General features: G+C 40.8%; 1 protein-coding gene across 3 annotated transcripts in view; it reads left to right on the top strand.

Annotated features, from left to right (window-relative positions):
• Positions 1-12386, top strand: part of FSTL4 (follistatin like 4) — a 785658-nt gene extending 773272 nt beyond the window's left edge. For all 3 annotated transcript variants that reach the window (XM_072629961.1, XM_072629963.1, XM_072629962.1), the window contains 2 exons: positions 276-388; positions 1373-12386. In XM_072629961.1, coding sequence (XP_072486062.1) covers positions 276-388; positions 1373-2075 — 816 coding nt within the window. In that variant the 3' untranslated portion in view covers positions 2076-12386. The remainder of the gene's footprint in view (positions 1-275; positions 389-1372) is intronic.
• The last annotated feature ends 4710 nt before the right edge of the window (positions 12387-17096 follow it).

Genomic DNA, 17096 nt, shown 5'->3' on the forward strand with positions numbered 1-17096 from the left:
ATGTAGTTCATATTCTCTCCTCACTCATGGTCTCTGATGGGGTTAGCCCTGGCACATTATGCAGATGTAATGATTATGATACGGCCTCCCTAGTTACAGAAAGTCAACACTTGCTCCAAGTTCACTCTAGGACACTTCCATTGCACTCCATCATGATTCTCCTGAAAGCAGGCTCCTCAGCCCCTCCACAGGGGGAGATGCCATCAGAAGTACTTTGGTTTGCACCATACTCTGGTTATCCATACATTCAAAGTAATTTCTCCTCTTTCCTGCAGGTAATACCTGAAGCAAGTGCAGGGGAAAGCCAGCATCATATCATCCGAGTACCATACGAAGGAGTGGATGACTTCTTCATCCCACCTACAAACCTCGTTATTAATCACATCAGGTTTGATTCACTTTCCAGAAAATTCTGTGTCATCTGATAGACAAATACCATAATGCTCCTAGAGAGCACTGTGATTTGAGTTCCTATGTTATTGTAATAATTAGTTATCCATCCTTTCAAAGAGGACCAATGACTTGCACATGAATTGATTTAAATGAGGCAGAGTTGTATAAAGTCATCAACCTCACTCTCTCCTCTACTCATCTAAGCCCAGTGACATCAAAAGTCAAGACAACTAGTGATGTTTCTGGGCCCAGAGGGTGACCTTGGCCTTTCTAAATTCTGCTCTTTTCCATATCTTAGTTTATCCGAGGCAATGTCTTTAATCCCTTTAGCACTGGGGTAAGAAAGACTGAAAACATAATAATTAAACAATCCACAAAATGCCATAGTTAATCAGTTAATCCCAACTTTTTGTTCAGGAATGAAGAGCAGTTTTTCTGATTGGTTACTTCCCAACATTTGAGAGGAGGGGAAAGGGACAATGGGGGGGGGGTGGAGGGGGAAGTGTCCTATTGGGAAACGACCAAATGAACTTATGTCAACCATTCTTTGTAGTGGAATTTACTCCCTCCTCACCTCTGCCTCTTACAATCTGTACCTTCCTTCAAAGTTCATATATCACCTCCTGTATAAGGTCTTTCCTAACCCCCTCTCCACCAACCTAATTTTGCTCACTTCAATTTTTATTTGTTGGTTAAGGACATTATTTTTAAAGGTGTAGAATCCCCCAAATGTGTAGTTACCATTTAAAGAAGCATCTAAGCAAAACAAGAATACTAATTAATCACTTTGAGGATTATGGAAGAGCGATAAAGCAAAGTGGCAAAGAGTAGAAGGAGGTATTGAAAGAAATAGTCACTCATTAAACTGTCTGGGCAATCAAACAGAAGTTGTAAAGTGGGATGTGTTAGTGAGATGAACGGTAGTTGTTGTTCCAGCTTATTTCTGATTCTGATGTCAGTGTCCTTCTTCCTATTCTAGGTTCGGTTTCATCTTTAACAAGTCAAATTTAACAGTTCACAAAATTGACCTTGAAACAATGATGCTTGTGAAAACCATAAGCTTCCATAATAATAGCTGCATCCCCCATGCCATGGCCTATACCCACCTAGGAGGCTATTTTTTTGTCCAGTGCAAAAAGAATCGAACCACACCTGCATCATCACAGGTTGTGATTGACAGTGTTACTGACACAGTGATTGGCCCCAATGGTGACATCAAAGGGGTACCCCATGTGTCTCCTGATGGACACTTCTTGGTCAGCACAGATGAGGACAGTGGCCGGCTCCAAGTGCAGGCTATAACCACCCGAGGAGAAATTCAGTTGTTATATGACTTACAGACAGATATGCATCTCTGTGATCTGGCATTTCAGCCATCTTTTACTGAAAGCAACCAATACTACATCTACGCCACATCACTTTTCCAAACAGATTTACTTTTTATGGAGTTGTCAACAGGGAGGATGGATATGCTGAAGAACTTGAAGGAACCTATTTTAGCCCAGGACTGGCCATGGGACAGCAACATAAGAATTGTGAAAGATAGTGGATTATTTGGACAGTACCTCATCACATCAGCCAAGGAGTCTCTGTTTCTCATCAACGGGTGGCAAAAAACATTACGCTGTGAGGTATCAGGCATCAAGAGAGGTAACACAGTCGTTTGGATTGGAGAGGTATGAAAAGGTCTCAAAGCAGAGAAATGATGGGACCTTGACACTGCAATGAATAAGCAGTAGCATTGTATATTTTTACACTGATGAAAGAAAAAATCCTGTATAAGCTTTGTGGTGCAACACTGGTCTCCTTGCAAATTTTCTAGTATAAAGTATGCTCTGCTAACAAGAATGGGGTTTCCTAGGGGCTTTTCATTAGGAAGTATGATTTATGCCTTGAGCTGTGACGAGAACATATGCTGCATAAAGGACTCATTTCTGTGCCGAGGTACAAGCCACTTGGTGATGCCATGCAACTGAAAACTTGTACTTTTCTGGGCCGATAAACTTGTCAGTTGTGCTCAAGTGGTCACTCTCTTTTCCCTTCTGACTCAGTCCAGCTCCCCTTAACTTTAGGCTTTAAAGCCTATGGGCAGGATCCTTAAAATAGAGCAGGTATAGAAGAAAGGAAGAATGTTTGAATACGGACGTTGAGATGGAGTGATCTAGGGAAATGTGACTATCTTCTGTCCCAAGTGGTCCTAACTCTTAGAAATGACTCTTAGAGTCAAGTGCAGGTGGCAGTGAGACTGTTTCCCTCCTCAAATTGTAGTAGCTAGGTCCTAAGAAGCTTCTGTACATACCCTCTATGGGGATTCCTCTAGGTCTCCTCATCAGGTATTATTTTCCCCCTTTAGCATTTGACATTTTGGTTTTCTTCTTATTTCTTTCTTATTTCTGCTGCTGTGGGCCTTAAAACCAGCATGGCTAAAATACCTGTCCCATCCATATTGTATCTCAGAGGGACAGGAGATTTCGTTCCCTTGACTTACTGAAATTATTGGAATTGCACACTCTAGTGAACTAGGGTCTTTCCTAAGGTACAGCAACATTTTTCCATGCCTTATACCAGATTCCTGACAGCTGCATGAGCATGCAAATGCCACCGTACAGCCAGCATGAAAATGTCCTGGACTGTTACTATTAGCAAGGAATGACACTCTGTGGAAGTAGCTTTAGTTCTCCACAGAAGATATACGTACTTTTTAGTTGCCATATTGGGAAAGTGGGTATGACTTCACTAACATGCTCCAAAGGATTCTGGCAAGGGATTGCTGTATTCAGTTGTCCTTTATAACTGAACTGTTGTTGTTTGAAAGGGAAGGTCTTCACAGCAAGTCTAGTTATGAGCTGAGCATCTCATCATTAAAGAAGGTGCCTATGCATAGCCTAGGACTCCTTCAGAGGGGCAGATGGAAATAAGATTGACATTTCTTTAGGCAACCTATTAGGATGAGTGAGGTGTGACCACATGTGGAAAAAGGGCATGAGGTTGAATGCTATATGTTATGTGGGTAAGACAATAATCCTTAAATCTATTCTTTGCAAATTTCCCTGTGGCAATCCCATGGATACATGGTAAGATCATTCATTCTTAGGGTACATCTGGATCATTAAAATATCTTATTTTGCTCCAGGTTTATGTCATGATTTGAAACCTCATGACCTTTAGTACACCAATCCCAGTGAAACTAGATCTCATGTTATACAGATATAATGTTCTCTCAGTCAGATGTTTATAGATGTTTGCTAACTTATCATGTGACCCCAAAGAAGTCAGAATCAAGCTAGTGGTGATAGATGATTTCCTGACAATTGCAATTCTTTGAAGACAAATAGGTGAGCATGATAATTATGATTTACATCAAAGACAAGTCTGGAATAGTCCTCAAACACACTGCTAAGAAATTGTTGCTGTTGCTACTGCAATTCTCTTTAAAGATCATTAAGTCAAATGTACTTGGTGAGGAAGGAGAGACCCCTAATGCTTTCACAGAAACTGCAATTCATTTAACGTCAATGGGATGAAACTTGCCTACTATTTACTGTTAGTCTTGAACAAGAATATTTGATCTTCTGAGCCATAGGAGGTTGGATGAGTCCCTGCCCTCATCCCTGTGCGGCCATAAAAGCCTGACCATGGCCTTCACCTTTGACTGTGTCCTCTGTTCTGCCTCATCACTGCAAGGAGTCATGTCTTTCAGGGAAAGGAAGGAATGGACTTTGTAAGTACTCTTTAAATATGCACAATTCCTTTCTAAACCCTACGTGTGTCTATCTGCTATCTCTGTTGCCCAGGTGTTTGTGAGCCCCAGCCATTCTTCTCCGTTTCACCACCTCCTGTAGCTCCTGTTCTTTAGTGAGTTTACTTAGAAAAGGCTAGTGAGGTTGGGAGAAAACTAGAAAGGACTTTTTGCTCTTATTTTTTATAAATGTAAAATTTGTAAATATCCATTGATGTCGATAACTTTGAGAAGGGAAGATTTATTCTTTGGACAACTCAGAAGATAGATCTCCCTTGTTTCTCCTTGTTTAAAGTTTTTGACAGGATGTCATTTTTGACTCCAAAGGACTTTTATCATCTAGGATGTCACTTCTATGCTGTCACTTTCTCCTCCAAAGGACAGGAGACTTCCAGCCTCCCTCCTTGGGTGATGTCTTCTAAACAGAAAGATTCATGGCATGACAAAATGCTTATTCACTTTACAATAGGATACATTGTAGTATTCCTTTAAATAATGAATTCCCTTAATTCTCTTAAAACAGATCTGCATCTATAAAATCATGTGTTCACACATATGCATACATGCACATATACTCACATGCACAAATTTTCAAGACCACATCTGTTGTATAAAGTTAGTTACGTCCACATTCACTCTAAATGGCAGGATAACCATAAAATTAGTAGTCTGCAAAATAAAACCCTGTCATCAAGTTTCACAGAGCTGATTTCCTCCACATGGAGTCCCGAGATGCTGTCCAACTCTGTAGGATAGAGGCAGGTAGGATCCCATTGTCCTCCTTCCTCCTTCTTTTAAACCATGTGAGTTGTTTCCCACTTTCTCTCTGTGTGAAATCTTTAAGTCATTCATTCGAAATGAGAACATGTAAATTGGTCCAGCCAGCCTAGACTCAGGTCTATGTCACTCATTGCATTATTTAGTTTGAGTGTATAGCAAATTTCTTAGTGAAATAGACAAAATATGGCCTTTAGAATCAGGAAGATTCCACTCTAACCTCAGACACTTTCTAACTATGAGACCTTAGAGAAGTCACCTAACCTCTCAGCCTCAGTTTCCTCATATATAAAATTAGAATAAAAATACCTATGACACTTAACATATAGGATTGTTGTAGGGATCAAATTAGATGATGTATAAAATGCTTTACAAACCTTAGAGTACTGCATAAATATTGGTAACTATTATTATTTTATTATTATTAATTCAAGCACAGACAACATGGTATAGTTGCAACAGAGCTAGCCTTGAAACCAGGAAGATCTTGGCTCCAGTCCTGCCTTTAATAGCATACACTGGTGTGTGGCCCTCGTAAGTCACTTAAAATTTCACTGCTCTAGTAAACCCTCTCAATAAGACCCTAAAGTTGTGGAGGTGTCCATTTGCATTGGTCGAGGGAGTTCCCTATATCAGCGAAATGACAAATACAGTCCTTATTCTTGGTCCTATTAATCCAACAATTCAACAGACACATGTTCAGCAGACACTAGGTGTACAGCACAGTACTAGATATTGAGATAAGCCCAACCACCACCCTGGCAGCAATGAGATCCTTAGCAAGTCTTGTTCTTTACAAGGGGTTCCTTTGGCAATAAGTGAAGCCAATTTCAGAATACTTTCATCTAGAGAACAGAGTCCTGAATACTCCCTATCCTTTCTACTTCTTTCTTATATCTTCTTGCTCATCTGTCCAAAAAAAGGCTAGTGCTTCAGACGCTTGAGGCTCCATTCTGTACTGGTCAAGAGAAAGTAAAGAGTGGAAAGAGAGGAAGCAGGTAGTGCCCTCTGCACTGGGACCATCATCTCACTGACACCCATGCTCAGCTAATATAGTCTTTCCTTCCTTTAAGAATAAGCTATTTTATAACAACCTCTAATTGCAGAGGCATGAGAAGTAAGGAATAAGATGACAGTCATAGCTACTTCTTGGGAAGGTTCAGGCTCAGAGTTCAGGACAAGATTGTGAGAAGATACTGTGTCTGATCTCCAACATGAAAAAAAACTGTTCCCTGCTAGCAGGGCATTGACATTTCCATCTGAAGTCATTGATCCAAGAATGCAGTGAGTTCTGTGGGCAAATATATGTTCTAAGCCAGCCTTCCTACCAATGTCCTATGGCCCAGCCCCATCACTGGATGACTATATCATAGAACCACCAACCTAGAGCTGAAAAGGGACCTGAAAGGCCATTTAATCCAATAAGGAAACCTGAGCCCAGTGAAGTTTAGTTGCCAAAGGTCACACAGGTAAGAGAATTGAAACTCTTTCCATAATACAGCACTGTCTTCTAAGGTCTATGTAAAAAATCCATTTCTCATCTTGCCATTAAGGACTCCTTACCCCACCCCACCTCCTGACCTAAGGCTTAGACTATGACTCCTCTGAGCCAAAGAGGGAACTAAATGGTGAGAAGAAGGAATTGCTGAGGGGTAAGTCTAGCTTTCCACATCGAAACCCCAGGTCCCTGGTTACAACCTATGGGCTTCTGCCCTTTGTATTGTCTATCTTGGACTTATTTGACAAGCCATCCATTACACTCATAAAAATCTGGTTGCCACTGATTTTTTAAAATGAATTATATTGATAACTTTGGTTTTCAACATCACCAAAATTTGTCTGACCCTCCTTTCTCCTCTCCATCAAGAGCCATTATAACAAATAATAATTTTAGAGAAAAAAGAGAAAAATCAACAAAACTGATTAATACATTGAAAAAGTCTGGAATTAATACATTGAAAAGTCTGCACTCATGGAACTCCCATCTCTGCAAAGGAGTGGGGTAGAGGTGTTCTCTCCTTTCTTTTCTTGGGCTCCAGTGCTTGTCCTCTGAAATTTCACAACGTCCTTTTTGATTGTTTGACAGTTTTCTTCTGTTTAAGTTGTTGTATATACTGTTTTCTTGGCACTACTTACTGAAGTAAGCATCAGATTGTGTAAATCTTTCCATGTTTCTTTGTATTCATCATATTTGTCACTTTTTACAATAATATTCCATTTTATTCATGTGCTACAGTTGTTTAGTCATCTCCCAATGGATAGGCATGTATTTTGTTAAAAATTTTTGGCTATCACCAAAAAGAAGTGCTGTTATAAATATTTTGGTGTGTGTGAGAACTTTCTTCTTACCAATAACCACTGTGGGGGTGGGAGGTCAGTAGTAGTCCACTAGTGGAATCGCTGGGTTTCAAAGAGTATGAACATTTTAGTCACTTTATTTGCATAATTCCAAATTAATTTCCAAAATGGTTGTACTGATTCACAGCTCCACCAACAACGAATCCATGTGCCTATTTTCCCACAACTCCTCCAATATGAACTATTCCCACTTTTGTCATCTTTACCAATTAGCTAAGTGACAGGTAAAACATCAGGGTTATTTTGATTTGTATTTCTCTTATTACTGATTTAGATAATTCTTTTATATGCTTGTTCACAGTTTTCATTTCTTCTTTTGAGAACTGGTTGTTCATAATCTTTGACCATTTATGTAATGGTGAATGGCTTTAGGATATGTGTGTGTGTGTGCATGCGTACACACAAATACATAAACTTCATTAATTTGTATATCTCAGAAACTAAATCTTTATCAAAGAAAACTGACACAAAGATCTCTTTCCATTCCATTTGGTCATTTCCAAATGCTTGCCTTTGGCTTCAAATTCTTCCATGGTGCTCTTCCTCCCTTGCTTTTTCTTTTCACCTCCCTCTCTCATGTGGACATGTTCATTCCTCCTGCCTGATTTATTGCAGCATATTGCAGACTGCCTGGCATGAAGATGCTTGGTATCCCACTTCTGCTACTTTCAAACCTCCATTCATGTTTCTTTTCTATTACCCTCTAGCTTTTATGGCTCAAGTTGCATGCCTATATAATCTCAGGACTCAGAACCTCAGCTAGGTTGCCCCTAAAAAGCAAAGGACAAAGCATCCTGTATTCCTGGGAAAGGGGGTAGAGAAACCAAAGCCTCAATATTTTTAAAAGAGGGATTACACCTCCCAAGCAATTGATATCTAGCCACCATTACAAACTATTCAGAGACTTAGAAACCTTAATTTGATCTCCTGAGGAGGATGAAGAAGGAGATGTGCCACAAAGGGGGAATTTCCTTGCTTTAGTCAGGATCATTCAAAGCATATCAATGGTAGTCAATCACCCAAGCACAGTAAAATGGCCTGCTCTTATACTGAGGGCATATCAGCTGCAGATGAGGAGGCCTGATGGAATCACTGTGGAGACCTGGGGTCAATACATTTTCATGTTAGGAGTCACTGGCAGTATCCACTGTGTCTATATACTACTTCTCTGTCCTTGCTTTGTGACTGCTGTTTTCTGTTGACCAAAAAACCTGTGAACTTAAGAACTCTGAAAAACTGCAATGAAGCAAAGTCATTCTGGATATATTTTTTTATAAGGGGGCTGTGAAGGTTCTGATTCATTCACCAGTTTTCATTTTGTCCAAATGTCATCAGATAGTTTAAGGTTTAAGGTTTAATAGTGAAGTTTCATTTTCCTCTTGAATGAATGACAATGAATACTGCAGACACAAGCGCACCTGCTAGAACAGCACGGCCTCCTGCATTTACATCCATGTATCTACCTCGTGTTTTTGGCCACATCTCAGCCAGTCCCATGCATTCTCCATGTCTACATTAGTGCCTTTGGAAATAGAAACAGTTGAGGTCCCTCTGTCTTCTTCTTCCCTGACCCAGGGCCCCTGAATAGAGTAACTCACTGCATTGGAAATTCATTTTAACATGACTTTATGAGACCCAGAATTGGATGAACTATAACATGTCATCAGGCTGTGTCCCCAGAAACTCCTCATGGCATCCACTGAAATCATCATGTGTCCTGTCCCCTGTGTCATAAAGATGTTTCTTCAGGTCTAATGTATGAAACAGCTGCATTCTATAGACACTAATAATAGGAGTTTGATAATTTCAAAACATGGACACTTGCATGATTTTGCCACCTAAATTCAAAAGTGTCAGTTCGAAAATTACTTTTCTTTCTTTTTTTTTTTTTTTTTAAGATTGAAGGCTTACTTCTTTGCCAGGGATATCAACAATATAAGGGGATGTGTGAATTCAGGGACCTGATGCTTAAATCACAAGGTCAGAGTGTTTCTGAAATGCAGATGAACTCTTATTTCCCAGTCACACAGAAAGAAGTAACATTTGTACAGATAATGCCTTCAGACATGGAAGCACTAGGAAGTGTCCCTGTCACAGTGACCCCTTGTCATAGTGACCCCTATCAGGACTAAATGTCCCTGTGGCCCCAAAGGAACCCCTGGAAGAAGGTAGAGGTGTATGGGCCATAGACACACAGCTTCCTATAGACATTCTGTACATAAGGTTCTCACAAGTGGTTTTTATTTTTTCGTTTTTTAAATGTATTTATGTCATAGCTCTGCCCAATTTGAGAAGTACAGCATTTTTAAGGTGAATTTTTCAAGAGATGGGAAAGGCCATGTTCAAGGTTCAGAAGCTACTATGACAGAGATTTCCCCAAAAGACACCCTCTTGTCTCAATTTAATTCTAGTATCCAAAATAGCATATAGGTACTAAGCACTGGGGATACAAATGCAAAAAATGAAGTGATGGCTTGCCCTCAAGGAGTTTATAGTCACTGCAGCTTACCATCCTTCTGGGCAGATGGGATGAATGAGAAAAAAGGGAGTGAACCTCACTCTGTGTCACTGAGTTCGTTGTGGAGATAGCATTGTAAAGCATAGCACAGCCCAGTCTAATCCAGTCAGTGTTCTGGTCTTGGTGGTAGGAGAAGCTGAGGGATCCCAGAGCCCCTAGAAAGCTTTCAGCAATTGTTCCCCCTTGGAAACATTGTCACTCCTCCTCCTCACTCCCTATGAAAGATATTTTCTCTTTTCTCTTACTGTCCACATTTCTTAGCCTGGTTTTCTTTCTCTTCTCCATTCCTGTTTGGCTTCTTTTCCATCCCTTTTTCCTCTTTCCTTTTCTTCTATTCCTTCTCTTTCGGCTTTTGCTTTTAAGGGACCCATTGGAAACTCCCAGCATCAACCATCACTCCCAGAAGCAGCCTTGACCTCCCTGTGTGGCCTCTTGGGTTCGTATTTGTCACATAGCTGCCACAGGACAAACTTGATGTATTCTTCCATGTTTGTTCCATGTCACAGAGTAGAAGACTTCTGCCTGGTTCTCTTGAACTTTCTACAGTCAGGCCACAGAGAGTATGCCTAACTGCTTGGATAGTAGCAACGAGACCAGAATATTCTTAAATCCTCTGGCATTAGCTGATTGCCTTTATGTAAAAGGATCATTTTTCTTCTTTCCTTTGTGATCAGGAAATTCTCAAAAACAAACTACCTAGAGGAAAATAAACTTGAGCAAAAATTATACAAGCTATTGTCTGTGCCCAGGATCTAATAGATATTACAGCAAAAGAACCAGGTGAAAAGTGATCTTTCTGGCCCCTATCAAGTGGGTTTTTTTGTCTACACCTGCATTATGAATCATGATCTTCTTACTAATTTCACAGGATCCACTATATACTTTTGTCCTGTCTCTGTTTATTTCATAGGGACCTAATCAGCATCTAGGAACTGAAATGGAATGTGTCTGTGGCCTCTTATGTTAGAATTACAGCAGGAAAAGGGGTCTATTTAACCAAACTTGTTTTCCATTAAGAAAGAGGTGGTATGATTATTCACTTTTCAGAAGAATTATCAGTGGATTCCCTTCCTTCATTCTCCAACCTAGGGCACAGAATATGTGTTTACATTGACAAAGATGTGGCTTATCCACACGGGGTCTGCAGGCACCAAAGTGTGATGTAGAATGAGTGCCCCTTCTGTATTTCTTAAACATCCCCTCCTCAGGTTCCTGGTGGCTTCCCCCTGGAGCCTGTATACCCAATGAGCTCAACTGCCCTCACTTGATGGGAGTTTCCTCCTCAGTTATATTGTCCCTTTCCTTTCTTAGAGTCGATGGAGTGGCCCTGGTTTTACAGGGCTTGTCCTGTACTCTGCCAAGCAATAACTGTCCTTAGAGTCACCTAGAATGCCAGCTGTCCCTTGTCCCTAATTTCATGACCTCATCAGAGTTTTTTCTACCATAACAGATGTCCTCCATCCTCTGCTTGGAGAGAGGGGAGTATCAGGATCTCTTGAAACATAATACAGAAGCCACAGAGAGATTCTGAAAATTTCAAAAAGCAGAATCATCTCCCCCTACCTCCACACAAACACATTAACCTTCATTCATGGCAGCTGAAATAGACCTTGGTCAGAGATTAAAGGGGGAGCCCTCCCTCCCCCCGAGATGATTGTGAGCAAGGGGAACTCAGCTCAGAATTGGGTTGCTTTGGCACTGATAAGTTTACAGAGAGATATCCCCTTCAGGGGCCATCAGTTCTCATTTCAATGGCTACCTTTTGTTCATTATTGAGCTAATAGTGTAGATGACACATTTGAATCAGTTATCTAACACTGCATTAATATATTTTGATTGCGACTCTTCCCTTCTTTCTTTCCACTCTCTCTTCTCTGTTCTTCCCCATCCCCATTCATTTTTGACTGTGGTTGACCTCACACCATTTTCCATACAGTTTTCCTTAATGCATCTGATTTTCCCACTCTTTGTTTTAGTCTCTAGTATTAATAGTCTTTATTCTTTACTAGTTATTTTTAGTAGTATTAGTCCTTAGTCTTTGTGTGTCGTGCTGCTTTTATATTACATTTTCTGTAGTCACCAAGTATTACGATTTGAATGCATAACTCAGGCATGGAGTTTTGCTGGAGCGATTGGTCTTATAATTTCTTAGTGTCATTTAGTTGATTGATCCCTGAAAATGTGAACCCTGACATACCTTGTCTCCAGTTAAGATTTGCCCCATTCCTCACTTCAGAAATCTTTCAACTATTTTGTGTCATTATTTTGAACAGTTGTGTAGACTCCAAAATATATATTTCTGTAATCACCAGTACTTCTCAAACGGCCTCCTGTAATTACTATACATGTGATTTTTTCCTTATTTATAAAATATATAAATTATTTTTAATACATCAACTTTAGTAGAACTTTGTACCAACACAATATCAGTACGTGACATTTGAGCTGTTTGTGTTTCCTTTGCTGTATTCTATGGTATTGAACACACAATGTATTTGCAGAAACACTTGATATAAAGATGAATCATGAACTCTCATAAAGTATTGTCATTGTAAATGCTCTTTTTCTGAGAATTTTACAATAAAATTGGTCAAGATTTTACCCTTACCTTGTACAAGTGCATTCCTGTTGATCTGAAGTGTGAATTGGTTAAGATGAAGTTTTCATGTAGGGAAGAGAGAAAGAGGAAAAGGTGGGGGAATCTTTCTTTATGGGATCAGCAGAAAACTATTGACTTTCTCTACTACCATTGTTTGCGACAACTAGGTAACACAGTGTGATAGAGTAGTAGACCTAGAAGTCAGGGGGACCTTAGTTCAAATCAGACTTCAGACATTTATTGTGTCTGTGTGACCCTGGGCAAGTCACTTAACCCTGTTTGCCTCATTTTCCTCATATATAAAATGTGGTGGAGAAGTAAATGGCAAACGATTCCAATTTCTTTGCCAAGAAAACCCCAAATGGGGTCACAAAGTCAAAAACAATTGACTGGCTAAACAACACCATTGTTTATAGTCATTGGCATGAAAATGGCAGACCATAGCCAATGCCATGCCAATATTAAAGTAAGTGCTGACCTAATAAATGAAAACTGGATTTGGAGTCAAATGACTTCTGTACAAATCCAACTGAGCCACTTACTAACCCATGTGACCTTGAGCAAGTTATTTAACCTGTGTTGGCCTTCAGGTTCCCCACCTGTAAAATGAAGAGAGGGTCAGTCTAGATCAGGGATGGAGAACCTGCAGCCTTGAGGCCACATGTGGCCTTCTAGGTCCTCAAGTGTGGTTCTTTAACCACATCCAAACTTCAAGTTTGGTCAACGGGCCCTACTTGAGGACCTAGAGGATCATATGTGGCCTGAAGGCCACAGGTTCCCTACCTCTGGTGGGGATGATGATCTTAAAGTCCCTTCCATTGCTAAATCCTATGATCCTTCCATAATTGTTTTCTCTGCTGGATGAGCCTGTTACCACAAAACTGTGACTACTTTTTCCTTCCCCCTATAGTCTGCTTTATAATATTTGAATGCACTGACCATTTAACTCCTATGATGTCCTGCAATTTTTTTATTTCTCATCGGGCCAACTGACTGAAGGACCCTAAGCTCAAGTTCAGTTGTCAAGAAAGACAGACAACGTGAAGTGATGGGAGGAGATCTGAAAACTGGGTCAAGACCAAGATCTAGGTCTGGATCCCAGTATCAACAGTTACTATTGCTGTGACCATGGGCAAGTCACTTAACCAGGTCTGCTTTCTCATCTGTGAACATGGATGTACTGTTGATGATTAAACTTCAATAAGTGCTTATTAATGGATTGATATTTACCTTACAGGTTATTGGGCACAAAGTAATCTTGAAAAGCTTTGGAAATTCAAGTTATTATTACTTATTAGATGGGAGGCAGTGACTATTAAAACAATTAAAGTTTAGTACTAAAGATACAGTGACAGTTTCTCATTTTGCTCTGACCCATTCTAGAAGAATGAACAAGTTTGTTAGGGATACCAATCTTCATAGATGGGGCAGAGTGATAGCCTTCAATGTTTGCAGGATTCTTTCTGAAGTCTTTGACATGAGGACTCGTGACCCTCCAACACCCATGCCAGTGTCTTGGGCTAAATCTCCTCAACTCTGGTACCATGGAGGAAATCACTACTACTAGGCAGGCAGAGTGACCATGCTTACATGGTGTTTTCCCTGTATATCTTAGCAGTGCCAATGAAGCCATCATTTTCCAAGGCCCACACATGGGGAGGAGTGAAAGGGAAAGAAATAAGTACTGTCATTTGTTGCCTTTATGCCCCTTGGCTAAAAAGATGTAAAGCAAAGTTCTGCCCCAAATACTAGAATTGTTCTTGGCTCTTTGAACTTCCAAGATCTGTTTGTGTGTGTGTGTGTGTGTGTGTGTGTGTGTGTGTGTGTGTGTGTGTGTGTGTGTGTGTGTGCGTGTGTGTGTGTTAGGCCTATCAGCTCTCCTTAAGTAGGGCTCTATAAACTAGAGAAAAGTGGTAAATATAGAGGATGGAAATCTGCAGACAGAGACTGGGACAGAAAATCTTCACTATCAAGATCAATTCCACAAAGTTCTAAGCTCTTCAAATGACAAGAGCTTGCTATGATAGCACAGTATCTGATACATAGTACACACTTATGTTTTGTCATGCCTTTATCATGGATGGAACACCATAAGAACATGTTTGTTCTACATGGTTGTGTTTGTTCTACTTGGGCTGTGATTTATTTGACATATAGACAGTCTGTGGCACCAGACTACAGTTGACACCAAGGAACTATGTGAAGAGTGTGTTTTGGCAGGGAAGGAAAGGACACTGGTAAAGTCCTTTTCCCTAGAAGTCCTTCATGCTCTTGCTTCCTGATGCCTGAAATCCCATTTATGGTGGGATGAAAGATGACAGAGCCTTTCCTCCCCTAGTTTCCTCCTCTGTCCTAGCAGCAGATCTCCTTGGAAGACCAAAAGTACTGATGCTCGTCACTGAGTTGTAAATGACAAAGCACAGAATCTTCCCAGAGATTAGGTTTCTGGGAAAGCACAAAAGACCTGGGTGTTTGCAAAGGCCAATGGAAAGACAGGCAGCTACAAGTGAAGAACAGGGCACTGAACAAATCATCTCTGAACGTTCAACTAATACAACTGCAACCACTGAACCATGACTAGGTGGCTAGATAAATATAAGAGTTTAGCATTGATTCCCTTGGTGAGGGCTTTCCTACCAGTGTATCCTCCTGGTGGATAGCATCTAAATGTGATAGGATGTTTTGGTGACAGATAGTAGAGATGTGCCACAAACTATTCCTAGCCCTCTCTTTGAGAAGGCATCATTTTTTATCCTATAACTTTGCCAACCAACATCAAAAACAAACATTCAAATATGTAAATAAGAATAAAATACATTGTTCAAATACTTTGGGCTGGGCCTGACTCAGGCCACTCCTCTGGTAGTTTAGGTGTAGGATTAAAACTAAATGTGCAGTCCCTAGATCATTTGATAAGAATTTCTAAAAAGAAATTTGCATGACTAGAGAAGGCAAAAGATATTTAATAGGATATTCATCAAGGACATGGCAAATTGATCCAGCTAATCAACACCTTCCTGCCTCTGAGTTGCCCATCCCAGTGGAATAGCCATGCCTCGGAAAATCACCTGAGCTCCCAGGGGATGTTTGGTACTCAGGTGAGCAAGAAGTGATATTACAGCCCAAGACTTTAGTCCCCTGAACTAATCAAATCACAAGGACATTTAAAGGAAAACTTGTAGAGAGGAAAGGGGTTAGGATATTACTTCCAGCATAAGAAATTGAAAAAGCCCATTCAAGCTTTTGTTTGTTTTTTAACGTGTCTGTTACTTTACACTTGGATTGGGAAGCAATTTTCCCAATGTTGTTAAATGGCTGCAAATCACAGAACACTAGAATCTCTGAAGAATCTCAATTGTAAGCAACCCAAAGGGCAAAGAAGAGCATACATAAGTTGCGGTGTATTAATGAGTGATAGAAATGATACGATCCAGGAAATGAATGAACAGGTAGGGAGGTTGGCTGGTCATGGAGCAAGAGCTGTAAGGCGATGATTTCCCAAGAGTTCTGCTGGTGACCTTGAAATATCGAAGAAACTAGAGGAGCCCTTCTAAACAGCACTGCTAAATCCACAGCAGATTGATGAGAGAAAATGTACAAGAGTCACAAAGGATGAGAAGGGATGGATGAGTTTCAGTCTTTACTTTGGAATAAGTAATCAAAGAAAAGATATAGTTGGTGGGTATGAAAATAACAGTAACTGACATTTAGACAATACTTTAATTTCAGAAAGTGCTTTACATGCCTTTCCTCTGGGATAGGACGCGTGTTCACCAGGCTTTTCCCCAGCCCCTTGCCATGTGGGTTAGGCTAGTTTTCCCCTAAAAGGCAACAAAGCTGTTCCCAGGATTTGATTCGGGGAGAGGGTAGCAGGTGACATTCAAGCCGTGCCTCACCAGATGGAGGCTTCCTGGTATCCTTTGGCTGCATTGACTAGCTTCCTGATCTCCTAAGGGCACTGGAGAGATAGGTCACTCATGGTTCATTCTGGGACTCCTTAGGAATTGCTCCTGGCTCCTGTAGGGAGTATCCTGATCCATGCTCTTGGGACAGGTAGGGAAATGTCTGACAGTCACTGTCATATGAAAGGTAAAAGTCAAGGGGATGTTATTTGTAGGCTGCAAGTCATTCCTCAAAGAGACCTGATCCTTAGCCCCAACTGCAGCAAAGGTCTGAATGACAGGAAGACTTGAAAGTCACTACTGGGGATGAAAATAACATCCATTAGATGAAGCCATTACTTATATGTGTCTTAATAGTCCAAACAGCAGAGGGCTAGGGCCCTTGTCTGAGGCACAGCTCTACCTCATGACCTGGATCAGACCAGACCCCACCCCCACCCCCTACAGAACAAGCCTGCCCTTGGAATGGAGAGGACAGGAAATTCAGTGCTATTTGTGTTCACTGCCAGTGGTGGGGATGGGGGAAAGGGGACAGATGGAGGGGGGTGCCACACCTCATTAGAGGTTGGAGAAGTCCATAAAAGTGATCAAACCAGAGCTGGACTTTCCCAGAGTCAACAAGGCCAACCCAGCATTCCCCAGAAGCAGGGCAGACCTACTACTTTCAGCACTGAAAAGTGTTGGATTTGGAACCAGAGGGGCAGCCATATGGTGTAGTAGGTAGGACTTGGGGGCTGGAATCAGGAGGATCTGAATTCATATCTGGCCTCAGAAATTTACTAGTTATGTGACGCTGGGCAGGTCACTTAA

The sequence above is a fragment of the Notamacropus eugenii genome, chromosome 1 (assembly GCF_028372415.1).
Source record: "Notamacropus eugenii isolate mMacEug1 chromosome 1, mMacEug1.pri_v2, whole genome shotgun sequence".
NCBI classification, from domain to species: Eukaryota; Metazoa; Chordata; class Mammalia; order Diprotodontia; family Macropodidae; genus Notamacropus; species Notamacropus eugenii.